The following is a 26,754-nucleotide window of genomic DNA, read 5'->3' as shown; positions in this document are numbered from 1 at the left end:
CCCAAGTATCATTCGTCTCCATTCACTCCTATCTAACACGCTCATGCACGCTTGCTGGAAGTCCAAGCCCCTCGCCCACAAAACCTCCTTTACCCCCTCTTTCCAACCCTTTCGAGGACAACCCCTACCCCTCCTTCCTTCCCCTATAGATTTATATGCTTTCCATGTCATTCTACTTTGATCCATTCTCTCTAAATGACCAAACCACCTCAACAACCCCTCTTCTGCCCTCTGACTAATGCTTTTATTAACTTCACACCTTCTCCTAATTTCCACACTCCGAATTTTCTGCATAATATTTACACCACACATTGCCCTTAGACAGGACATCTCCACTGCCTCCAACCGTCTCCTCGCTGCTGCATTTACCACCCAAGCTTCACATCCATATAAGAGTGTTGGTACTACTATACTTTCATACATTCCCTTCTTTGCCTCCATAGATAACGTTTTTTGGCTCCACATATACCTCAACGCACCACTCACCTTTTTTCCCTCATCAATTCTATGATTAACCTCATCCTTCATAAATCCATCCGCCGACACGTCAACTCCCAAGTATCTGAAAACATTCACTTCTTCCATACTCCTCCTCCCCAATTTGATATCCAAATTTTCTTTATCTAAATCATTTGATATCCTCATCACCTTACTCTTTTCTATGTTCACTTTTAACTTTCTACCTTTACACACATTCTCAAACTCATCCACTAACCTTTGCAATTTTTCTTTAGAATCTCCCATAAGCACAGTATCATCAGCAAAAAGTAACTGTGTCAATTCCCATTTTGAATTTGATCCCCCATAATTTAACCCCACCCCTCTCCCGAACACCCTAGCATTTACTTCTTTTACAACCCCATCTATAAATATATTAAACAACCATGGTGACATTACACATCCCTGTCTAAGACCTACTTTTACCGGGAAGTATTTTCCCTCTCTTCTACACACCCTTATAACCTGAGCCTCACTATCCTCATAAAAACTCTTAACAGCATTTAGTAACTTACCACCTATTCCATATACTTGCAACATCTGCCATATTGCTCCTCTATCCACTCTATCATATGCCTTTTCTAAATCCATAAATGCAATAAAAACTTCCCTACCTTTATCTAAATACTGTTCACATATATGCTTCAATGTAAACACTTGATCTACACATCCCCTGCCCACTCTGAAGCCTCCCTGCTCATCCGCAATCCTACATTCTGTCTTACCTCTAATTCTTTCAATTATAACCCTACCGTATACTTTTCCTGGTATACTCAGTAAACTTATTCCTCTATAATTTTTACAATCTCTTTTGTCCCCTTTCCCTTTATATAAAGGGACTATACATGCTCTCTGCCAATCCCTAGGTACCTTCCCCTCTTTCATACATTTATTAAACAAAAGTACCAACCACTCCAACACTATATCCCCCCCTGCTTTTAACATTTCTGTCATGATCCCATAAGTTCCAGCTGCTTTACCCCCTTTCATTCTACGTAATGCCTCACGTACCTCCCCCACACTTACATTCTGCTCTTCTTCACGCCTAAAAGATGGTATACCTCCCTGGCCTGTGCATGAAATTACCGCCTCCCTTTCTTCCTCAACATTTAAAAGTTCCTCAAAATATTCTCGCCATCTACCTAATACCTCCCTTTCCCCATCTACTAATTCCCCTACTCTGTTTTTAACTGACAAATCCGTACTTTCCCTAGGCTTTCCTAACTTGTTTAACTCCAAAAATTTTTCTTATTTTCATTAAAATTTCTTGACAGTGCCTCTCCCACTCTTTCATCTGCTCTCCTTTTGCACTCTCTCACCACTTTCTTCACCTTTCTTTTACTCTCCATATACTCTGCTCTTCTTATAACACTTCTGCTTTGTAAAAACCTCTCATAAGCTACCTTTTTCTCTTTTATCACACCCTTTACTTCATCATTCCACCAGTCACTCCTCTAGATGTACCTGTATGAAAATTACATCTACTGTATTTGTCTATATTATCCAGTACAGTACCAGTACTTTAATTAAAAAATGTCTCAAATACTAACACTGACTTATACACAAGATATAAAGATTTTTAAAGTAAAGAATCAAGGGCTGACCTATACTTGAGTATATAAGCAAATCTTTGATAAGTAATGATGTCTATCTCATTATTCAAAATTAGCCATTAACCCTTTGGGTGTTTCGGATGTACTAGTACATCTTACGACCCAGGATTTTTGACGTACTAGTACGCCTAAATTCTAGCGCCCTCAAATCTAGTGAGAGAAGGTTGGTAGGCCTACATATGTAAGAATGAGTCTATGTGGTCAGTGTGCGCAGTATAAAAATAATTCTGCAGCACACAATGCGTAATGAGGAAAAAAAAAAAACTTGGACCGTGTTTTTGGATTAAAACAGCGACTTTGCACTGTATTTTCGTATGGTATTTATTGTTGTATTCTAGTTTTCTTGATCTCATTTTATAGAATGGAAGACATATTACAGAAATTGAGATGATTTTGACTGGTTTTACAATGAAAAGTACCTTGAAATTGAGCTCAAAGTAGCAGAAATGTTCGATTTTTACCAAATTTCAAAAGTAAACAAATCATGCCAAGCGTCCATTACACATCAAATGGTGAGTCTAATATTCTTTCACAAGTGCACTGATATTATTTATACCATTTCTACACTAATGCAGTAGTCTGCATAACAGTAAATCTTATTTTTTTTTTGTAAAAATAAAAATTCTAAGTGGAAAGCCAAAGAAACATAAGAGGATCCTGGGGATGTGACTAACGAACAGAGAACTTGTTATTTTAGTGCCGGGAATGTTTTTCTTGTTTACTCGGGACCCTATTCAGAAATTGGCATCTTTTGAAATATGTGTGAAATTGGCAAAATTGCTAAATTCTGCCCACTTTATTGGATAGTTGAAATCAGTAAATGGGTGGTTTCTTGTACTCATTCGATAGAAAAAATGGAGTTCTAGCAAAATAGTTATGATTTTTGTCGACTAGTACACTGGAATTCGCCGAAAATAGGGCTCAAATTGGGCAAAATCGATGATGCGTAAACATCGTCGAGACCGCTAACTTCGCAAGAACATAATTCCGTAAGTTTTCCATCAAATTTCATACTTTTGGTGTCATTATGATCGGGAAAAGATTCTCTATCTTTTCATGAGAATTTTTTTTTTTTTTTTTTTTGAAATTTGGCCAACCCTGAGAACAAGTCTCTGAGAGGACCTGTCGACCCCCAAAGGGTTAAAAATGGGGAAGCACTAAATCCACAGGGTGATCAGTGCCTGAGGAATGGGAAGTAATCAGATTTGATCTAAGGGGAGGGGTAGCTCTAATTCCTTTGATCAAGCATTCTTCACCAGTATCAAGGTACCCCTCTACCCCCTCTTAAAGAGTTCCAAAGCTAAAACTAGTTTCATGGCAGGAATGGAACTGTGACAATCACATAAGCACAATGATGTCTCCTGGTCATAGCTGAGTGTTAAACAAGAATTAGTAGCAGCAAAATACAGAGAGAAACTTACCAAGTCAGAATCAGCATATCTTTCATAGACTGGGGTTGTCACTGGCTTGGCATGGTGGGTGGCAGAGCAATTTTTAATTATATGATGTACAACTTGGAGATTGTTGTAGTGAAGTGGGAGATCATAGAGATGAGTCAATAGAGTTCGTATCTCCCGGTCTGACAGAGTACTGTGAAGATAAATATAAATTTAATATTTATATTACAGAAAAGATAATGTACTTAAGCATAAAAGTATACAACAGAAAATATCAATATGAAGTTCTAAGAATAGTTTTCAAAAACATTTTGAGATAAGCTGTGTATATATGCAGAAACAAAACAAACAAACAAACTGTTTTGAGGTTTTCCATATACATGTATGTACTTATGTTATAAGAGACAAATTATATTTGACAAAAGAAAAGAAAGATTTAAAAAAAGGCATGGAATCACTAGTTATATAATTTATACAAGTGCCAAATTAAGTCAATACATTAAAGGGAGTTTGAAGTACTGAAAAAAATGAAGAATGACGGAGTTCCATTCTTAAGACCACGTCAGTAAGTGAATTCATTGTTAAATGAGGAACATACTATAATGGTAGTGGGTTTGTGTCAACCATCTTGATATTGTTTTAATGTCACCTTTGCACCATTTATAACATTCTGGTATATTTTTAAATGTTTATACAGTAGCGTACTGTATATTGTAATAAAGAGAATAGAGGAAATCAGCTCTAATATAGTACATTATTTAGGTATGCATACTGGTCAGAGAGCCCATCAAATGTCTGAGGCATCGGTAAACGAGTACGTCACTAAGTGAGGAGAGGCTGTACTGTTTAGTAATAGACTAATGAAATAGAGCAAACAGCCTTGTTGGGTAAGAATAAGATACTGAAACAGAATTATGAGTATGTCATTACCTTTAAGAAATAAGATAGTTATTAACTGTTACAGTAACTCTGTAAATGGCTGATGGTGGGAAACAGTCAGTGAATTAAAAAGAAAAGTGATTATAAAATAAGTGAATTGTGTCACTCGTCATTCCATGAAAGAAAATGCTACAACACATACTGCCAGGCACATCATCTAAAGGGGACAAGAAGACACAGACCAGACAGATTATGTGAAACAAAAGAGGGGAACCATAACCTCTCCAGAGAACTATTAAACACCTCAAATGCTGTAGCTGAAGTTTTGGCGGTAAAGATTGAAAACCATACCCTTGTCATTGTGGTTGCATACAACCCTCTTGATGCAACTTTCCAGCAATTCCTGGAGCAGCTTTTGAAAACTGACCATTGTCTAGAAAATCTCCCAACTCCTGCCCCATACCTCATGCTACTGGGAGATTTCAATGTGAGACACCTAAAATGGAGGAGTGTAGCAAATAATATTGTAGCAGAGATCACCCCAGGAGGCAGCTCAGATGAAAATTCACACACACATGAGCTATTAAATCTCTGCACCAAATTCACCCTAAACCAGCAAATACTAAAGCCTACAAGACTAGAAAATACACTGGACCTCATCTTCACTAACAATGACGATCTGATAAGTAATATAACCGTATTAATGACAATACACTCAGATCACAACATAATAGGGGTACAGACATGTATGAACAGGGCTCCTGACCAGCAAAATGTGATCAGTCATGAGGGTGCCTTCACAAAATTCAACTTCAATAAAAATAAATGGTATCAAATACCGACACAGTGGAAATATAAACACATATGCAGTATAATGTGATCCTTTATTGACAACGTTTCACCCACACAGTGGGCTTTTTCAAGTCACACACAGATCTGTGTGTGACTTGAAAAAGCCCACTGTGTGGGTGAAACGTTGTCAATAAAGGATCACATTATACTGCATATGTGTTTATATTTCTCAACTTCAATAACAAAAACATACAATGGGAACAAGTCAACCATGTCCTAAATGAAACAAGCTGGGAAGATATCCTTAACATCACGGATCCGAACCTTTGCCTAGAAAAAATAAACTCTGTGGTTCTTGAGATCTGCTCAAGGCACATTCCATTAAGAAAAAGAAAGAGAAGATGTAAACTAGAAAGAGACACACATTCCCTATACAGACGAAGGCAAAGAGTCACAGAGCTGTTGAGAGGGGCCATTATAACTGAAATACAAAGGGAGGCACTTGTCAATGAAATTGCAAATATCGAACTTAAGCTGAAGGAATCCTACAGGAGACAAGAATCACAGGAAGAACTAAAAGCCATAAAGGAAACTGAAAAAAACTACTACTTCTCTTATGCCAAATCTAAGGAAAAAACAACATCCAGTATTGGGCCCCTGCTTGGGCGAGATGGGACATACACGGAATACAGCCAAGAAATGAGTGAGATACTAAAGTCCCAATGCGACTCGGTGTTCAGCGAGCCACTACCCAAACTAAGGGTCGACAATCCAAATGAATTCTTTATGAACGAGACCCAAAATTTGGTCATCTCAAAAATCTCGGATATTATCCTAACACCACAAGACTCTGAAAAGGCAATAAATGACATGCCCACTCTCCCTCAGGCCCCAATTCATGGAACTCCATGTTCATCAAGAACTGCAAGAAGCCCCTGTTGCGTGCCTTCAGCATTCTATGGAGAGGGAGCATGGACAAAGGAGTCATTCCACACTCACTAAAAACAACAGACATAGCCCCACTCTACAAAGGTGGCAATAAAGCAATTGCAAAAAACTACAGACCAATAGCACTAACATCCCATATCATAAATATCTTTGAAAGGGTTCTAGATACCCATCAGTTACACGACCCAGGGTAACACAGGTTTAGAGCAGGTTGCTCCTGCCTGTCCCAGCTACTGGACCACTATGACAAGGTCCTGGGTGCTGTAGAGGATAAACAAACTACAGATGTAGTATACACAGACTTTGCAAAAGCTTTCAACAAGTGTAACCATGGTGTAATAGTGCACAAAATGTGTGATAAAGGAATAAGCAGAAAAGCTGGTAGATGGATCTATAACTTCCTGACAAACAGAACACAAAGAGTAGTAGTAAATAGAGTAAAGTCTGAGGCAGCTACGGTGAAAAGCTCTGTTCCACAAGGCACAATACTCACTCCCATTCTATTCCTCATCCTCATATCTGACACAACCAAAGATATAGGCCATAACTCCGTGCCTTCCTTTGTAGATGACACCCGAACTGCCATGACAGTGACCTCCATCGAAGACATTGCAAGACTCCAAGCAGACATCAACCAAATCTTCAAATGGGCCCCTCAAAACAATATGGAGTTCAATGAAGAGAAATTTCAACTACTCAGATATGGAAAACTTGAGGAAATTAAAACTCTCAGGGTATATGACAAATTCTAACCATATAATAGAGCGTAAAAGTAATGTGAAGGACCTGGGAGTGATAATGTCAGAGGATCTCACCTTCAAACACCACAACAATGTATCTACCGCATCTGCTAGGAAAATGATAGGATGGATAATGAGAACCTTCAAAACTAGGGACGCCAAGCCCATGATGATGCTCTTCAAATCGCTTGTTCTCTCTAGGCTGGAATACTGCTGTACACTAACTGCCCCCCTTCAAGGCAGGTGAAACTGCTAACCTGGAGGGTGTACAAAAAACTTTCATGGCACACGTAAGTACGATAAGGCACCTAAATTTCTGGGAATGGTTGAAGTCCCTTGATTTGTATTTCCAGGAATGCAGGTGAGAGAGAGATACATGATAATATACACTTGGAAAATCCTAGAGGGATTAGTACCAAACTTGCACATAAAAATCACTCTCTATGAAAGCAAAAGACTCAGTAGAAGATGAAACCCTTCCCCAATGAAAAGCAGGGGCACCACAAGTACACTGAGAGACAACACAATAAGTGTCAGGGGTCCAAGACTGTTCAACTGCCTCCCAGCATACATAAGGTGGATTACCAATAGACCCCTGGCTGTCTTCAAGAAGGCACTGGACAGGTACCTAAAGTCAGTACCTGACCAGCCAGGCTGTGGTTCATATGCCAGTTTGCATGTAGCCAGAAGTAACAGCCTGGTTAATTAGACCCTGAGCCACAATGAGGCCTGGTCTCAGACTGAGCCATGGGGGGTGCTGACCCCCAAAACCCTCTCCAGGTATACTCCAGGTAAGAAGAAAATGAGTAAGCCCTCAATTTAAGAAACTATGAAAATATGGAATACAATCTCTTGTATCAATTGATTCAGAAACAGTGGACAAAGTTCATCAGTTACAGAACTGTCTGTTATTGTTACAATTACATCAAAATCATTTCATCTCTAGCCACTACAATCACCATTATCACACACCTGCTCACTATTACTCTGTTAAATTGAGGGTTTGCAAATTAGTTTCCTACTCTGTAATCAATATTTTCAACAAATAGAATCCACAAGTATTATCTCCAAGGTCAAATAGCAGGAAAAATTATTTTTAATTAATACTAACCCCGAATTATCTGTATCAAAAATGCTGAAAATTTCTGTTATAGTCCTTATCCTCTTCTCACTCATCAGAAAGAAGTAATATGAGAAAGCATACTGCATATCATTTGCCTGTCTAATCTTGTGAGATGATGTTAGTTCAAATTCTTCCTTGAATCTGTAGGCAAAAATATAACATAATGAGAAGAATAATTTGAATAGAATTTTCTAAAGCTTTACTTTGGTTCAGTTCATAATTTTTAGCATATTCAACTGGGGAAAATAGAATGTGCCTAAACTTTACATTAATATTAATGGCACCTGTGAGTAGGTCATTCCATTATTAAAACCTAAAAGAGGTAATCTTCCCTGACAAACACATAAAAAATGAAAATAAAAATTATAAAACAAAACTAAAAACAAGGGAAGGGATAACACTTTATTACGTACAGTGTCAAGAGTTGAAGAAAAATAACTTCCTTGGCAGTGATTATAAGCAGTGACATATAATATACTTATCTTTCTTTCAACAAACCAACCGTATCCCACCAAGGCAAGGTGGCCCAGAAAGAAAAACAAAAGTTTCTCTTTTCAAATTTAGTAATACATACAGGAGAAGGGGTTACTAGCCCCTTGCTCCCGGCATTTTAGTCGCCTCTTACAACACGCATGGCTTACAGAGGAAGAATTCTGTTCCACTTCCCCATGGAGATAAGAGGAAATAAACAAGAACAAGAACTAGAAAGAAAATAGCAGAAAACCCAGAGGGGTGTGTATATATATGCTTGTACATGTATGTGTAGTTTGACCTAAATGTAAGTAGAAGTAGCAAGACGTACCTGAAATCTTGCATGTTCATGAGACAGAAAAAAAAGACACCAGCAATCCTACCATCATGTAAAACAATTACAGGCTTTCGTTTTACACTCACTTGGCAGAACGGTAGTACCTCCCTGGGCGGTTGCTGTCTACCAACCTACTACCTACAAAATATATTTATATTGAAAACAATAAAAACAATAAGTTGGTACTTTTGTTTAATAAATGTATGAAAGAGGGGAAGGTACCTAGGGATTGGCAGAGAGCATGTATAGTCCCTTTATATAAAGGGAAAGGGGACAAAAGAGATTGTAAAAATTATAGAGGAATAAGTTTACTGAGTATACCAGGAAAAGTATACGGTAGGGTTACAACTGAAAGAATTAGAGGTAAGACAGAATGTAGGATTGCGGATGAGCAGGGAGGCTTCAGAGTGGGTAGGGGATGTGTAGATCAAGTGTTTACATTGAAGCATATATGTGAACAGTATTTAGATAAAGGTAGGGAAGTTTTTATTGCATTTATGGATTTAGAAAAGGCATATGATAGAATGGATAGAGGAGCAATGTGGCAGATGTTGCAAGTATATGGAATAGGTGGTAAGTTACTAAATGCTGTTAAGAGTTTTTATGAGGATAGTGAGGCTCAGGTTAGGGTGTGTAGAAGAGAGGGAAAATACTTCCCGGTAAAAGTAGGTCTTAGACAGGGATGTGTAATGTCACCATGGTTGTTTAATATATTTATAGATGGGGTTGTAAAAGAAGTAAGTGCTAGGGTGTTCGGGAGAGGGGTGGGGTTAAATTATGGGGAATCAAATTCAAAATGGGAATTGACACAGTTACTTTTTGCTGATGATACTGTGCTTATGGGAGATTCTAAAGAAAAATTGCAAAGGTTAGTGGATGAGTTTGAGAATGTGTGTAAAGGTAGAAAGTTGAAAGTGAACATAGAAAAGAGTAAGGTGATGAGGGTATCAAATGATGTAGATAAAGAAAAATTGGATATCAAATTGGGGAGGAGGAGTATGGAAGAAGTGAATGTTTTCAGGTACATTTGGGAGTTGACGTGTCGGCGGATGGATTTATGAAGGATGAGGTTAATCACAGAATTGATGAGGGAAAAAAGGTGAGTGGTGCGTTGAGGTATATGTGGAGTCAAAAAACGTTATCTATGGAGGCAAAGAAGGGAATGTATGAAAGTATAGTAGTACCAACACTCTTATAAGGGTGTGAAGCTTGGGTGGTAAATGCAGCAGCGAGGAGACGGTTGGAGGCAGTGGAGATGTCCTGTTTAAGGGCAATGTGTGGTGTAAATATTATGCAGAAAATTCGGAGTGTGGAAATTAGGAGAAGGTGTGGAGTTAATAAAAGTATTAGTCAGAGGACAGAAGAGGGGTTGTTGAGGTGGTTTGGTCATTTAGAGAGAATGGATCAAAGTAGAATGACATGGAAAGCATATAAATCTATAGGGGAAGGAAGGAGGGGTAGGGGTCGTCCTCGAAAGGGTTGGAAAGAGGGGGTAAAGGAGGTTTTGTGGGCAAGGGGCTTGGACTTCCAGCAAGCGTGCATGAGCGTGTTAGATAGGAGTGAATGGAGACGAATGATACTTGGGACCTGACGATCTGTTGGAGTGTGAGCAGGGTAATATTTAGTGAAGGGATTCAGGGAAACCGGTTATTTTCATATAGTCGGACTTCAGTCCTGGAAATGGGAAGTACAATGCCTGCACTTTAAAGGAGGGGTTTGGGATATTGGCAGTTTGGAGGGATATGTTGCCTATCTTTATACGTATATGCTTCTAAACTGTTGTGTTCTGAGCACCTCTGCAAAAACAGTGATAATGTGTGAGTGTGGTGAAAGTGTTGAATGATGATGAAAGTATTTTCTTTTTGGGGATTTTCTTTCTTTTTTGGGTCACCCTGCCTCGGTGGGAGACGGCCGACTTGTTGAAAAAAAAAAAAAGTAGCATTTAATTACTAAATGTAAAAAGAAAAAACTATAAATTTTCTTTTTTTTTGGGGGGTCACTCTACCTCGGTGGGAGATGGCAGGTATAGTAAAAAAAATGTTTTTTTTTTATTTTATTAACACATCGGCTGATTCCCACCAAGGCAGGGTGGCCCGAAAAAGAAAAACTTTTATAATCATTCACTCCATCACTGTCTTGCCAGAGGGGTGCTTTACACTACAGTTATAAAACTGCAACATTAACACCCCTCCTTCAGAGTGTAGCATTAAATAGCATTAAATCATAATCCATAAATACGAGTATATTTTTAATTTGCCTAAAGAAGTATAAAATTAAAGATAAACGTTTTCTTTATTCTCCATTAGGCTGAATAGGTATACTCACTGAAGAGGGTTTCTAAATTAAGAATTCATGAATCATTTTCATTTTGAGTTTGATCTTCCATCCATGTGAGCTTTAACTACTCATTTATGATGCTTATATCATACAAAACCTTTTCACTCATCTCAAGGACATTACTATATTATTTTTCCCCAAATTTTTAAACTATTCCAATTTCAAAACTCCCTCTCATCTGCAGGAAAGAAAAATATTTACTGACTTGTATTTAACACTAACAAAAAATCCAGTACCTGTTCTGCAAACTTTCCATTATATTTTTGCTGATCAGATGTGGCATATGAGCAGGAACTCTTCGAGCTTGGTAACCATATTCAGAATTGTACAGGCGATTGACATGGAGAAGCGATTCGGCAAACATATCAAGAAGACGTCGTTGGCCAGTGTGTACTTGTGCATAGTCCCAATATTTTGCCGAATGTTTAAAAGGTCTAAAAGAACCAAGCTCTTGTTTCTCCCAAGGGAAGCTGCCTTGATAAGTTGATAAAGTTCCAGTGTTTTCTTTTAGTTTTTTACCAAGGGGGGTCAAACTCTTATATTCTGTAATTCTGTTGGAATGTGGCAATTCATAAGTTTCCTTAATTTTGTCAAAATTTAGCTTCTCAACAGACTGATAAGACCATAACAATGTCCTGAAGCTTGTTTTCTTATGGACATTTTGCGACTTATTGGGATATATACCCAGTACAGCAGGCTGTACATTTTCTATTTTGTCACTGATTATAGATTGTTCATTTTTAAGTGAAGAGTCATTTTTTATCTTCACCTCTCCAAAGGAGAGTTTTTCATCCTTAAACCACTTATCACTCTGATGGTAAACTAATTCATGGGTACCATTGGAACTTATAAATTTTTCAATGAGATCTGATTTCTTTTTTTTTAACCCAACAAGGGTCAACTCTCTATTTTTAAACATAGCAACCAAGTCACGAACTTTTAAAATGAGAGATTTTGGAAGGTTTGATGCATTGACATTAACAAGAGCATATTTCATTTCACCGACTCTCAATGGAGTTTTTTCTAATTTCAAAACATCTGGAGCCACCCGTTCAAAAGTAAAATTTCTGGCATATATAGGAGACTTAGGTGCAGGCTTCTGTACAGTTATGAGTTTGTTCTCTGCAGTAGAAAATGTGTTGCACTTTATTGTCAGGTCATACTGAAAAATAAGAAACAAAGATGTTACTTTACATTTACAGTATTTCATTTACTAGTATTATGTAAAAAGAATGAGCTGTTTATCATGCCTGCCTCTTGCTTCAACAGCTCAATCCATTTATTGGTACTGAACAATCATCTCCATTTTATGGATATTTATATCAAAAATGTTTGCACTTATAAAATTTGTAACTCATGACGATAAAATCGTGTATACTGTAAAAAATATTCACTTGTAAAAAATGGGGATAATATATAAAATCTGATCCCCCCTAAAACATAAGACAAAAAATAAAATTAGCCATTAGATATACAATATAAGCACAAAAGCTAATAAATGCTAAAATATATTAATGTAACACCATTACAACATACTCTCTCACACTTTAAATTTCCACTATCTCTTTCATGCCTGCAGTGCAGTGCTAAATGGCCCATTTGGGATTAGCTCTTTCTGTGAATGTAATCCAAATCTTTAAATTTCCAGATTTTGAACTGGTTTCCAGGAAGAGTCCTTTAGTTTTAATTTTGCCAATTCGATCCCAAAGGTTTTTGGTTTGTGAATATTTATTTTGAGAACCACTACCAACAAAGCTAAACAAGTAAACAATGTTAAGATATATGGTTTTTATTTTAGTGAGAATCATTCACATTCCTCAAGAATAAGAGCATACAAATTGAGAAGAACAACAAATAATATAAAATAAAGCAAGAAACACATTTTGTATAAGTACGTACTTCACAAAGGAGCTATTTTTTTTTTAGATGAATGCAATGCAATGTGCAGTGATTATGTGTTGAGATGCTCAGAACACAACAGTTTAGAAGCATATACGTATAAAGATACAGGACATACCCCTCCAAACTGCTAATATCCCGAACCCCTCCTTTAGAGTGCAGGCACTGTACTTCCCATTTCCAGGACTCAAGTCCGGCTATATAAAAATAACCGGTTTCCCTGAATCCCTTCACTAAATATTACCCTGCTCACACTCCAACAGATCGTCAGGTCCCAAATGCCATTCGTCCCATTCACTCCTGTCGAACACGCTCATGCATATATATACACACACCCCTCTGGGTTTTCTTCTATTTTCTTCCTAGTTGTTCTTTTTGTTTATTTCCTCTTATCTCCATGGGAAAGTGGAACAGAATCCTTCCTCCGTAAGCCATGCGCGTTGTAAGAGGTGACTAAAATGCCAGGAGCAAGAGCCTAGTAACCCCTTCTCTTGTATAAATTACTAAATTTAAAAAGAGAAACTTTCATTTTTCTTTTTGGGCCACTCTGCCTTGGTAGGATACGGTTAGTTTGTTGAAAAAAAAAATACGTATATCATTACAAATGTGATGAAAAGTAATCTGTAATCTCCTTTCCTAATTTTTCTAGTTCCTCTGCCCTGGATGATGCCAAATGGAATCAGCGAGATGACTATGAACAAATCCTCATCAGGGAATGAACACAATTTTACAGATGATGGCCAGATGTTCAATCACAGAACATGGACATTCAGGAGTTAGTGCACTGTACATTAGTAAATTATTACTGTATCTTGACATGTATAGGTAAACACTAAACTTGTAAAGGATATATAACACCTAAGGAATAGGGATAATCAAGCTTAGCCTTGATTTGAGGAAGGGAAGAGCAGCTTTACATTTCCCAGAACTGGACAAATTCATAATAAGATAAGCATTTGCTGATAACCACAGTTATCCAAGAACATTTTTCACAAAGTTAAGTCCTTCTTACTTTGACAAGGTCCTTCTCCTTTGCAGCTTTTCCTCCCTGTTGCTTGTTGATAATATTTAACTCAATCTGTATTGTAGCTGAAACATTAATCTTGAAAATGATGAAAAGTATACCCTGAGCGGTATTGATTGCAGCAGTGCGTAAACCTCGGTGGTCAGTGTGCTGCCCTTCCACTGTCTTACCAGGGATTACCAGTGAGGAAATATTCATCCATGCAGCCATAATACCTAAAATATACAAAATTCTCAAAAAAAAAAATGCAAAGGTAATTTTGCCATAAACCTCAATTTCAGCTGTCTTACACAGCATCATTCAGGTATATTACATATTTATTAATTTAGATACTAAGACACTGTAACCAACATAGTACTGTACTGCATTGAATTAAATCACAAAATATTTTATTCAGTTTCAACACTTTCATTGCCTTGCCATTTAGCTCACTCACCTTGTGGAAGAACATAGGTAGAGTTATAAGATGCAGGGGTTGGCAAGCGGTGTAAATGCCGAATATTGTCGAGTCCACAGTCACCACCATCAAAGCCACAGGCTTCAATGTTACATGACTGGAAGATACAAGATTCACCTTACTATAGTGATGGAGACAGAATTAGTTCACTAATAAACTCTAAACTATATTACTGTCCTTTCAAGGACAATGTCAGTAACACATGATTATTATCAAGTGTACACCTGCATTCTGGAAGTCATTCTGTCATGGTTCAAGTAACAGTAAGAGTTATAAAATGGTAAAGTGCCATGAATTTTTAACTTTCAATTATTAAAAAATTAGGTAGTAGGTTGGTAGACAGCAACCATCCAGGGAGGTACTACCGTCCTGCCAAGTGAGTGTGAAACGAAAGTCTGTAATTGTTTTACATGATGGTAGGATTGCTGGTGTCTTTTGTCTGTCTCGTAAATATGCAAGATTATAGGCACGTCTTGCTACTTCTACTTACACTTAGGTCACACTACACACACATGTACAAGCATATATATACACACCCCTCTGGGTTTTCTGCTATTTTCTTTCTAGTTCTTGTTCTTGTTTATTTCCTCTTATCTCCATGGGGAAGTGGAACAGAATTCTTCCTCCGTAAGCCATGCGTTTTGTAAGAGGCAACTAAAATGCCAGGGGCAAGGGGCTAGTAACCCCTTCTCCTGTATATATTATTAAATGTAAAAGGAGAAACTTTTGTTTTTCCCTTTGGGCCACCCTGCCTCAGTGGGATACGGCCGGTGTGTTGAAAGCAAGAAAAGAGTTATTAAAAAGCCATAGTAAATCTATCATGAACAAAAAAATGTAAGCAGACATGTATCAACAATATCAGATATCCTGCCTACTGTTATGTAACTATTGATAATCAAACATACAATCACAAATATAAGTCCTGTTTCATGCTAAGACATGAAACTACTAGGATGACTTGCAACTCCTGTCTAGAATTTGCAAATTGTTCAGAATAGCTTCAAACAAAAATGTATTAAAGCTTTCAACCCTGTCCATATGTGCAGACTGATGTGTGTGCACATGATGAAATAAAAATATGGGTATAATTATTTTCAAATCATTTACATTTGCTGAATTAAGACTGGTTCTCCAAAATCATAACCTGCACATAGGAGAGAGGAGATTTTGATGATGCTTCAGTCCAACTTGGACCACTTACAAGTCACACTAACATAGGAAGATGTTATTTATTTTTATTATCACACTGGCCGATTCCCACCAAGGCAGGGTGGCCCGAAAAAGAAAAACTTTCACCATCATTCACTCCATCACTGTCTTGCCAGAAGGGTGCTTTACACTACAGTTTTTAAACTGCAACATTAACACCCCTCCTTCAGAGTGCAGGCACTGTACTTCCCATCTCCAGGACTCAAGTCCGGCCTGCCGGTTTCCCTGAACCCCTTCATAAATGTTACTTTGCTCACACTCCAACAGCACGTCAAGTATTAAAAACCATTTGTCTCCATTCACTCCTATCAAACATACTCACGCATGCCTGCTGGAAGTCCAAGCCCCTCGCACACAAAACCTCCTTTACCCCCTCCCTCCAACCTTTCCTAGGCCGACCCCTACCCCGCCTTCCTTCCACTACAGACTGATACACTCTTGAAGTCACTCTGTTTTGCTCCATTCTCTCTTCATGTCCGAACCACCTCAACAACCCTTCCTCAGCCCTCTGGACAACAGTTTTGGTAATCCCGCACCTCCTCCTAACTTCCAAACTACGAATTCTCTGCATTATATTCACACCACACATTGCCCTCAGACATGACATCTCCACTGCCTCCAGCCTTCTCCTCGCTGCAACATTCATCACCCATGCTTCACACCCATATAAGAGCATTGGTAAAACTATACTCTCATACATTCCTCTCTTTGCCTCCAAGGACAAAGTTCTTTGTCTCCACAGACTCCTAAGTGCACCACTCACCCTTTTCCCCTCATCAATTCTATGATTCACCTCATCTTTCATAGACCCATCCGCTGACACGTCCACTCCCAAATATCTGAATACATTCACCTCCTCCATACTCTCTCCCTCCAATCTGATATCCAATCTTTCATCACCTATCTTTTTGTTATCCTCATAACCTTACTCTTTCCTGTATTCACTTTTAATTTTCTTCTTTTGCACACCCTACCAAATTCATCCACCAATCTCTGCAACTTCTCTTCAGAATCTCCCAAGAGCACAGTGTCATCAGCAAAGAGCAACTGTGACAACTCCCACTTTATGTGTGATTCTTTATCTTTTAACTCCACTCCTCTTGCCAAGACCCTCGCATTTACTTCTCTTACAACCCCATCTATAAATATATTAAACAACCACGGTGACATCACACATCCTTGTCTAAGGCCTACTTTTACTGGGAAATAATTTCCCTCTTTCCTACATACTCTAACTTGAGCCTCACTATCCTCGTAAAAACTCTTCACTGCTTTCAGTAACCTACCTCTTACACCATACACCTGCAACATCTGCCACATTGCCTCCCTATCCACCCTGTCATACGCCTTTGAACCAAGTGAGAGAGTAATTGTAGTAGGGGATCTGAATGCTAAAGTAGGAGAAACTTTTAGAGAGGGTGTGGTAGGTAAGTTTGGGGTGCCAGGTGTAAATGATAATGGGAGCCCTTTGATTGAACTTTGTATAGAAAGGGGTTTAGTTATAGGTAATACATATTTTAAGAAAAAGAGGATAAATAAGTATACAAGATATGATGTAGGGCATAATGACAGTAGTTTGTTGGATTATGCATTGGTGGATAAAAGACTGTTGAGTAGACTTCAGGATGTACATGTTTATAGAGGGGCCACAGATATATCAGATCACTTTCTAGTTGTAGCTACACTGAGAGTAAAAGGTAGATGGGATACAATGAGAATAGAAGCATCAAGGAAGAGAGAGGTGAAGGTTTATAAACTAAAAGAGGAGGCAGTTAGGGTAAGATATAAACAGCTATTGGAGGACAGATGGGCTAATGAGAGCATAGGAAATGGGGTCGAAGACGTATGGGGTAGGTTAAAAAATCTCTCCAAACTGCCAATATCCCAAACCCATCCTTTAGAGTGCAGGCATTGTACTTCCCATTTCCAGGACTCAAGTCCGACTATATGAAAATAACCGGTTTCGCTGAATCCCTTCACTAAATATTACCCTGCTCACACTCCAACAGATCATCAGGTCCCAAATACCATTTGTCTCCATTCACTCCTATCTAACATGCTCACGCACGCTTGCTGGAAGTCCAAACCCCTCATCCACAACACCTCATTTACCCCCTCCCTAAAACCTTTTCGAGGACGACCCCTAAACCGCCTTCCTTCCCTTACAGATTTATACGCTCTCCAAGTCATTCTACAGTGGACCCCCGCATAACGATATTAATCCGTTCCTGAGAGCTCACTGTTATGCGAAATTATCGTTATGCGAATTAATTTTCCCCATAAGAAATAATGGAAATCAAATTAATCCGTGCAAGACACCCCAAAGTATGAAAAAAAAAATTTTACCACATGAAATATTACTTTTAATACACACAAACTGAAAAAGGCATGCACAATTACATGACACTTACCTTTATTGAAGATCTGGTGATGATTGATGGGATGGGAGGAGGAGAGAGTCTTAGTGTTTAGAAGGGGAATCCCCTTCCATTAAGACTTGAGGTGTCAAGTCCTTTTCTGGGGTTACTTCCCTTCTTCTTTTAATGCCACTAGGACCAGCTTCAGAGTCACTGGACTTCTGTCGCACAACATATCTGTCCATAGTGGCCTGTACCTCTCGTTCCTTTATGACTTTCCTAAAGTGTTTCACAACAGTGTCAGTGTAATAGTCACCAGCACGGCTTGCAATAGCTGTGTTAGGGTGATTGTCATCAAAAAAGGTTTGCACTTTAAGCCACATTCCACACATTTCCTTAATCTTTGAAGTAGGCAACTTCTTCAATTTCTCTCTCCCCTCCTCCGAACCAGTTTCCTCAGGTCTGGCCTCTTGCTGTTGAAGTTGATCTAGCAGCTCATCAGTGGTTAGTTCTTCATTGTCCTCCTCCACCAACTCTTCCACATCATCCCCACTAACCTCCAACCCCAAGGACTTTCCCAATGCCACAATGGATTCCTCAACTGGCATAGGATTCCCAGGGTTAGCTTCAAACCCTTCAAAATCCCTTTGGTCTACACATTCTGGCCAAAGTTTCTTCCAAGCAGAGTTCAATGTCCTCTTAGTCACTCCCTCCCAAGCCTTACCTATAAGGTTCACACAATTGAGGATATTAAAGTGATCTCTCCAAAACTCTCTTAGAGTCAATTGAGTTTCTGAAGTCACTACAAAGCACCTTTCAAACAGAGCTTTTATGAAGTTTTTTGAAGTTTGCAATAACCTGCTGGTCCATGGGCTGCAGGAGAGGAGTGGTATTAGGAGGCAAAAACTTCACCTTAATGAAGCTCATGTCCCCATAAAGTCGCTCTGCCACGTTTGTAGGATGATCAGGGGCACTGTCTAACACCAGGAGGCACTTAAAGTCTAATTTCTTTTCAGTTAGGTAATCTTTCACATTGGGGGCAAATGCTTGATGTAACCAGTCATAGAAAAAGTTCCTAGTGACCCATGCCTTACTGTTTGCCCTCCACAGCACACACAAATTAGCCTTGAGGATATTCTTTTGCCTGAATGCTCTGGGAGTTTCTGAGTGATACACTAATAAAGGCTTCACTTTGCAATCACCACTAGCATTGGAACACATCAACAGAGTAAGCCTGTCTTTCATAGGCTTATGTCCTGGGAGTGCCTTTTCCTCCTGAGTAATGTAGGTCCTGCTTGGCATTTTCTTCCAAAACAGGCCTGTTTCATCACAATTAAACACTTGTTCAGGTTTCAGTCCTTCACTGTCTATGTACTCCTTGAATTCCTGCACATGTTTTTCAGCTGCTTTGTGGTCCGAACTGGCAGCTTCACCATGCCTTATCACACTATGTATGCCACTACGCTTCTTAAATCTCTCAAACCAACCTTTGCTGGCCTTAAATTCACTCACATCATCACTAGTTGCAGGCATTTTTTTAATTAAATCCTCATGCAACTTCCTAGCCTTTTCACTTATGATCACTTGAGAGATGCTATCTCCTGCTATCTGTTTTTCATTTATCCATACCAATAAGAGTCTCTCAACATCTTCCATCACTTGCGATCTCTGTTTCGAAAACACAGTTGAACCTTTGGCAAGAACAGCTTCCTTGATTGCCGTTTTGTTGGACACAATAGTAGCGATGGTTGACTGGGGTTTACTATACAACCTGGTCAGCTCGGAGACACGCACTCCACTTTCCTACTTAGCAATGATCTCTTTCTTCATCTCTATAGTAATTCTCACCCTTATTCCTGTAGGGTTGGCAGTAGAAGCTTTCTTGGGGCCCATGGTCACTTATTTTGCAGATAAAATCACCAAAAACACTGTAATAATACGAAATGTTCCGATTGTATGCTTGGATGTTACCGCGGAGGCTGGCTGGTAAACAATGCCACCGGCGGAACATGTGAGGCTGGCTCAGGCCGCACATTAGACGCGTTTCGGACGAACAGCGTTGAGCGGGTTTTTTAGCGGTATGCGAGGCAAAATCTTAGCGATAAAATGTATCGGTATGCGGATTTAACGTTATGTGATGCCAACGGTATGCGGGGGTCCACTGTACTTTGATACAGGAGAAGGGGTTGCTAGCCCCTTGCTCCTGGAGTTTTAGTTACCCCTTATGACATGCATGGCTTATGGAGGAAGGATTCTTTTCATTTCCCAATGGAGTTAATATATTACATTTTTTTTTTTTTTTCAACAAGTCGGCCGTCTCCCACTGAGGCAAGGTGACCCAAAAAAGAAAGAAAATCCCCAAAAAGAAAATACTTTCATCATCATTCAACACTTTCACCACACTCACACATTGTCACTGTTTTTGCAGAGGTGCTCAGAATACAACAGTTTAGAAGCATATACGTATAAAGATACACAACATATCCCTCCAAACTGCCAATATCCCAAACCCCTCCTTCAAAGTGCAGGCATTGTACTTCCCATTTCCAAGACTCAAGTCCGACTATATGAAAATAACCGGTTTCCCTGAATCCCTTCACTAAATATTACCCTGCTCACACTCCAACAGATCGTTAGGTCCCAAGTATCATTCGTCTCCATTCACTCCTATCTAACACGCTCATATATGTATTTTTTTTTTTCAACAAGTTGGCCGTCTCCCACCAAGGCAGGGTGACCCAAAAACAAAGAAAATCTCCAAAAAGAAAATACTTTCATCACTCACACATAATCACTGTCTTTGCAGAGGCACCCAGATACAACAGTTTAAAAGCATATGTAAAGATATATAACATACCACTCGAAACTGCCAACATCCCAAAACCCCCCCTTAAAGTGCAGGCATTGTACTTCCTATTTCCAGTACTCAAGTCTGGCTATATAAAAATATGTATATTTTTTTATTTTTTTTTTAACAAGTTGGCCGTCTCCCACTGAGGCAGGGTGACCCAAAAAGAAAGAAAATCCCCAAAAAGAAAGTACTTTCATCATCATTCAACACTTTCACCTCGCTAATACATAATCATTGTTTTTGCAGAGGTGCCCAGAACACAACAGTTTAGAAGCATATACATATAAAGATACACAACATATCCCTCCAAACTGCCAATATCCAAAACCCTTCCTTTAAAGTGCAGGCATTGTACTTTCCATTTCCAGTACTCAAGTCCGGCTATATAAAAATAACCGATTTCCCTGAATCCCTTCACTAAATATTACCCTGCTCACACTCCAACAGCTCGTCAGGTCCCAAATACCATTCGTCTCCATTCACTCCTATCTAACACGCTCATGCACACTTGCTGGACGTCCAAGCCTCTTGCCCACAAAACCTCCTTTACTCTCTCCCTCCAACCTTTCCGAGGATGACCCCTACCCCGCCTTCCCTCCCCTACAGATTTATACACTCTCCATGTCACTCTAGTTTGATCCATTCTTTCTAAATGACCAAACCACCTCAACAACCCTCATCAGCCCTCTAATACTTTTATTAACTCCACACCTTCTCTTAATTTCCACACTCCGAATTCTCTGCACAATATTTACACCACACATTGCCCTTAGACAGGACATCTACACTGCCTCCAACCGCCTCCTTGCTGCAGCATTTACAACCCAAGCTTCACACCCATATAAGAGCGTTCGTACCACTGTACTTTCATACATTTCCTTCTTTGTCTCCATAGATAATGTTTTTTGTCTCCACATATACCTCAATGCACCACTCACCTTTTTTCCTTCATCAATTCTATGGTTAACCTCCTCCTTCACACATCAATCTGCTGACACGTCAACTCCCAAATATCTGAAAACATTCACTTCTTCCATACTCCTCCTCTCCAATTTGATATCCAATTTTTCTTTATCTAAATCATTTGATACCCTCAACACCTTACTCTTTTCTATGTTCACTTTCAACTTTCTACCTTTGCACACACTCCCAAACTCGTCCACTAACCTTTGCAACTTTTCTTTAGAATCTCCCATAAGCACAGTATCATCAGCAAAAAGTAACTGTGTCAATTCCCATTTTGTATTTTATTCCCCATAATTTAATCTCACCCCTCTCCCCAACACCCTAGCATTCAAACATTTTAAGCACTATTGAAGTGCTTCAAAAATAAAAAAATATGTATATGTATTTTTTTTCAACAAGTCGGCCATCTCCCACCGAGGCAGGGTATATGTATACTATAAGTACAGTGGTCCCTCAATAATCGTCCATAATCCATTCCTGGAAGTGGGACTATTATCGAAATGGACGATTTTCGAATCAATTCTCCCCCATAAGAAATAATGTAAATCTAGTTAATTCGTTCCAGACACCCAGAAGTATCAACAAAAATTTTTTTTTTTTACCTAAAAGATAGATTTACATGCACAAAAGAATGAACATTCAACATGACAGTTACCTTTATTGAAGGCTGCTGTTGATGAATGGAAGACAGGGAGGAGGAGAGAGGGAAGAGAGGTTATTTGGAAGGGGAATCCCCCTCCATAAGGACTCTAGGGCACTAATAAAATGTATAAATGAACATTGGTAATAGGGGTAGTTGATGAGTGGAACGGTCTGCCTAGTAGGGTGATCGAAGCTAAAACATTGGGTAGTTTCAAATTTAGGTTGGATAAATACATGAGTGAGAGGGGTTGGATTTGAGTGGGACTTGCACCTGAGCTTATTGCTTGGGTAGCATTTGTTCTGTTAGTGGGTTGGATTTGTGAAGGACCGGCCTAGTATGGGCCAGCAGGCCTGTTGCAGTGTTCCTACTTTCTTAAGTTCTTATTTAACATCACACTTACCAGTAGGGTGATCGAGGCTAGGACCTTGGGTAGCTTTAAGAAGATATTGGACAAATATACGAGTTGGAGGAGCTGAGTTTGATTTGTGTCATTGGGTACGGGAGTAAATTCTTGGGTAGCTTTGGGTGGAGGTCATTTTGATAAGGACCTGCCTTGTATGGGCCAGTAGACCTGCAGTGTTCTTCCATTGTTATGTTCTTATTGGCTATTTGTTTGTGTGAGGGAGGGATGGCAAGTTTATTGTTGGAGAATATGACACTAATATCAACTCTATGGCTTATTTATCTATCACAATTCAACTAATATGACATAATAAACAATATTAATAACATAGAAACATGGAATATACTCTAGAATGAATAAAGTAAGCCACTGAGTGATTCCACTAAACTATTACTTGCTGTAAAGTAAAAGGACACAAGTGCAACTAATGTGACATTTATTGTGGCAACGTTTCGCTCTCCAGGAGCTTTATCAAGCCATTACAAACAATACATGGACACAGAGGGTATATAAAGGCTCAGAGTGAGGTGTAATACTAGTGAGGTACCATTTCAATGTTCACTAGTGGTAGTAGTAGTAGTAGTAGTGGTAGTGACAAAAGTAATACAATATGGTAGAGCAATTAATTCGTACATGAGTAAAAGGATATAAAAGCTATTACTTGGGTAACATAAAAATAGATTGGACAAATATAGACTGAAATGAGGCAGCTTGTTTCAGTGTTCACTCTCTGTGCTTTGTGTAGTATAACAGGAGAGACTATGTGATGGCAGGGTTTACTGTTTTCAGGAGGATTCTTGCTAAGACTTCGGAGATGGTGAAGCTGCCGTTGTTTTGTTTAATTGTATTCGAAACAGCGATCAGTGCTGATTCGAGGCACTTGCGTCTGCGGAAATTAGTTTCTTTGATCACTAATTGGGCGTCTCTGAATTTCATGAGATGATTGGTGGAATTTCAGTGTTGTACACAGGCGTTGTTCAGGTTATCGTTCCTACATGCGTAAATGTGTTCATTGAGGCGGGTGTCGAGGTTTCTGGCTGTTTCACCTACGTAAATCTTGTCACAGCCTCCACAGGGTATAGTGTAAACTCCTGCATTGACTGGTTCGTGGTGCTTGGATTTTGTCCTGGTTATATCCTTTATTGAAGTGCTAGAAGCGATGGCGACTCTGGTGTTAGCTTGTGAAAGTACTTTTGAGACGTTCAGTGCAACCTGACTGTTGGGAAGAATTATAACTTTGCTGGGAGTGGTGTTGATGCGTGGAGAATTTATGATCTGAAGAGCTCTTTTCTTGCAGTCTTTGATGAAAAAAGGAGGAAAATGTAACTCAGTGAATGTTTGGTGAATGTATGTACACTCCTCGTCAAGAAACTCATGACTACAAATTCGGTATGCTCTTAGGAAAAACCCGATGATGATGCCTCTTTTGGTCTTGGTATCTTGACTGGAATAGAAGTGTGTGAGATCATTTTTATTGGTGGGTTTCCGATAAACTTGAAATCTTAGGTTGTTGTCTACTTTGTGAATGAGGACGTCGAGGAAAGGTAGCTTGTCATTGGACTCTTCTTCTAGTGTAAACTGGATCGCCAGTTCAACTGCGTTGAGCCTTGCCTGAAGATCCCGTACATCAAAACGTTTTGGAGTTATTACGAGGACATCGTCCACGTAACGTAACCAAGTGACGCTTGAAGGGATGATGTTGGCGAAGTGTTCGGACTCTAGGTGTTCCATGTATAAGTTGGCTAGGACGGAACTTATGGGGGACCCCATTCCCATGCCGTAGGTTTGTTTGTAGAGCTAGTTATTGAAAGAAAAACAGTTGAAATTAACACAGAGTTCAATTAAGTCAACAAAATCTCCGGGAGGTAGAGGAAGATTAAGGTCCTGATTGACTTTACGTCGTAGAACCTCGATGGCTTTTTTGGTAGGTACTTTTGTGAAGAGGGAAGTCACATCCAAACTTCTTAGCTTCTTGTTACGGATGGAGAGGTTACGGATGCGGTTGAGAAGGTCACCTGAGTGTTTAAGATGAGCGGGGCTGATGGTCCCCAGAAGGCAGGAAAGATGTTTGGCAAGAACAATAACAAGCTCTACAAACAAACCTACGGCATGGGAATGGGGTCCCCCATAAGTGCCGTCCTAGCCAACTTATACATGGAACACCTAGAGTCCGAACACTTCGCCAACATCATCCCTTCAAGCATCACTTGGTTACGTTACGTGGACGATGTCCTCGTAATAACTCCAAAACGTTTTGATGTACGGGATCTTCAGGCAAGGCTCAACGCAGCTGAACCGGCAATCCAGTTTACACTAGAAGAGGAGTCCAATGACGAGCTACCTTTCCTCGACGTCCTCATTCACAAAGTAGACAACAACCTAAGATTTCAAGTTTATCGGAAACCCACCAATAAAAATGATCTCACACACTTCTATTCCAGTCAAGATACCAAGACCAAAAGAGGCATCATCATCGGGTTTTTCCTAAGAGCATACCGAATTTGTAGTCCTGAGTTTCTTGACGAGGAGTGTACATACATTCACCAAACATTCACTGAGTTACATTTTCCTCCTTTTTTCATCAAAGACTGCAAGAAAAGAGCTCTTCAGATCATAAATTCTCCACGCATCAACACCACTCCCAGCAAAGTTATAATTCTTCCCAACAGTCAGGTTGCACTGAACGTCTCAAAAGTACTTTCACAAGCTAACACCAGAGTCGCCATCGCTTCTAGCACTTCAATAAAGGATATAACCAGGACAAAATCCAAGCACCACGAACCAGTCAATGCAGGAGTTTACACTATACCCTGTGGAGGCTGTGACAAGATTTACGTAGGTGAAACAGCCAGAAACCTCGACACCCGCCTCAATGAACACATTTATGCATGTAGGAACGATAACCTGAACAACGCCTGTGTACAACACTGAAATTCCACCAATCATCTCATGAAATTCAGAGACGCCCAATTAGTGATCAAAGAAACTAATTTCCGCAGACGCAAGTGCCTCGAATCAGCACTGATAGCTGTTTCGAATACAATTAAACAAAACAACGGCAGCTTCACCATCTCCGAAGTCTTAGCAAGAATCCTCCTGAAAACAGTAAACCCTGCCATCACATAGTCTCTCCTGTTATACTACACAAAGCACAGAGAGTGAACACTGAAACAAGCTGCCTCATTCCAGTCTATATTTGTCCAACCTATTTTTATGTTACCCAAGTAATAGCTTTTATATCCTTTTACTCATGTACGAATTAATTGCTCTACCATATTGTATTACTTTTGTCACTACCACTACTACTACTACTACTACTACTACTACTACTACTACTACTACTACTACTACTACTACCACTAGTGAACATCGAAATGGTACCTCACTAGTATTACACCTCACTCTGAGCCTTTATATACCCTCTGTGTCCATGTATTGTTTGTAATGGCTTGATAAAGCTCCTGGAGAGCGAAACATTGCCACAATAAATGTCACATTAGTTGCACTTGTGTCCTTTTACTTTACATATTGTCGGTAATTCTACCAACTTTACTATTACTTGCTGTCGCTATGAGGACCTGCCTACATCTCAAATTCACAGCGATCCACTCACTCAAGGATTCCTTTATTGTCGTCTGCACCGACGACAATGAAGCAGCTAAACTTATGGATGACACTGCAATGAACACATTACGGGACCGACAATTCATCATATCACCGTCTCCCTCCTTGCTGGCGAAACGTTCAGTTTTTGTTAAACAATTGGATAAGATAATCACATCCATACCAACGGATGAACTGAAGACCTCT

At 39.3% G+C, this 26,754-nt stretch overlaps 1 protein-coding gene across 6 annotated transcripts in view; it reads right to left on the bottom strand.

Annotated features, from left to right (window-relative positions):
* The window catches only part of Gnptab (N-acetylglucosamine-1-phosphate transferase subunits alpha and beta), a 96,315-nt gene that overhangs the window by 13,498 nt on the left and 56,063 nt on the right, over window positions 1-26,754 (bottom strand). For all 6 annotated transcript variants that reach the window (XM_070096408.1, XM_070096407.1, XM_070096405.1 and 3 more), the window contains 5 exons: window positions 14,495-14,612; window positions 14,047-14,273; window positions 11,372-12,297; window positions 7,979-8,131; window positions 3,533-3,701 (listed from right to left, as the gene is read on the bottom strand). In XM_070096408.1, the coding sequence (XP_069952509.1) occupies window positions 3,533-3,701; window positions 7,979-8,131; window positions 11,372-12,297; window positions 14,047-14,273; window positions 14,495-14,612 (1,593 nt within the window). The remainder of the gene's footprint in view (window positions 1-3,532; window positions 3,702-7,978; window positions 8,132-11,371; window positions 12,298-14,046; window positions 14,274-14,494; window positions 14,613-26,754) is intronic.

The sequence above is a fragment of the Cherax quadricarinatus genome, chromosome 53 (genome assembly GCF_038502225.1).
Source record: "Cherax quadricarinatus isolate ZL_2023a chromosome 53, ASM3850222v1, whole genome shotgun sequence".
Lineage (NCBI taxonomy): Eukaryota > Metazoa > Arthropoda > Malacostraca > Decapoda > Parastacidae > Cherax > Cherax quadricarinatus.
The sequence above is the reverse complement of the archived record's forward strand: the minus strand, read 5'-3'. Positions and strand labels throughout refer to the sequence as shown.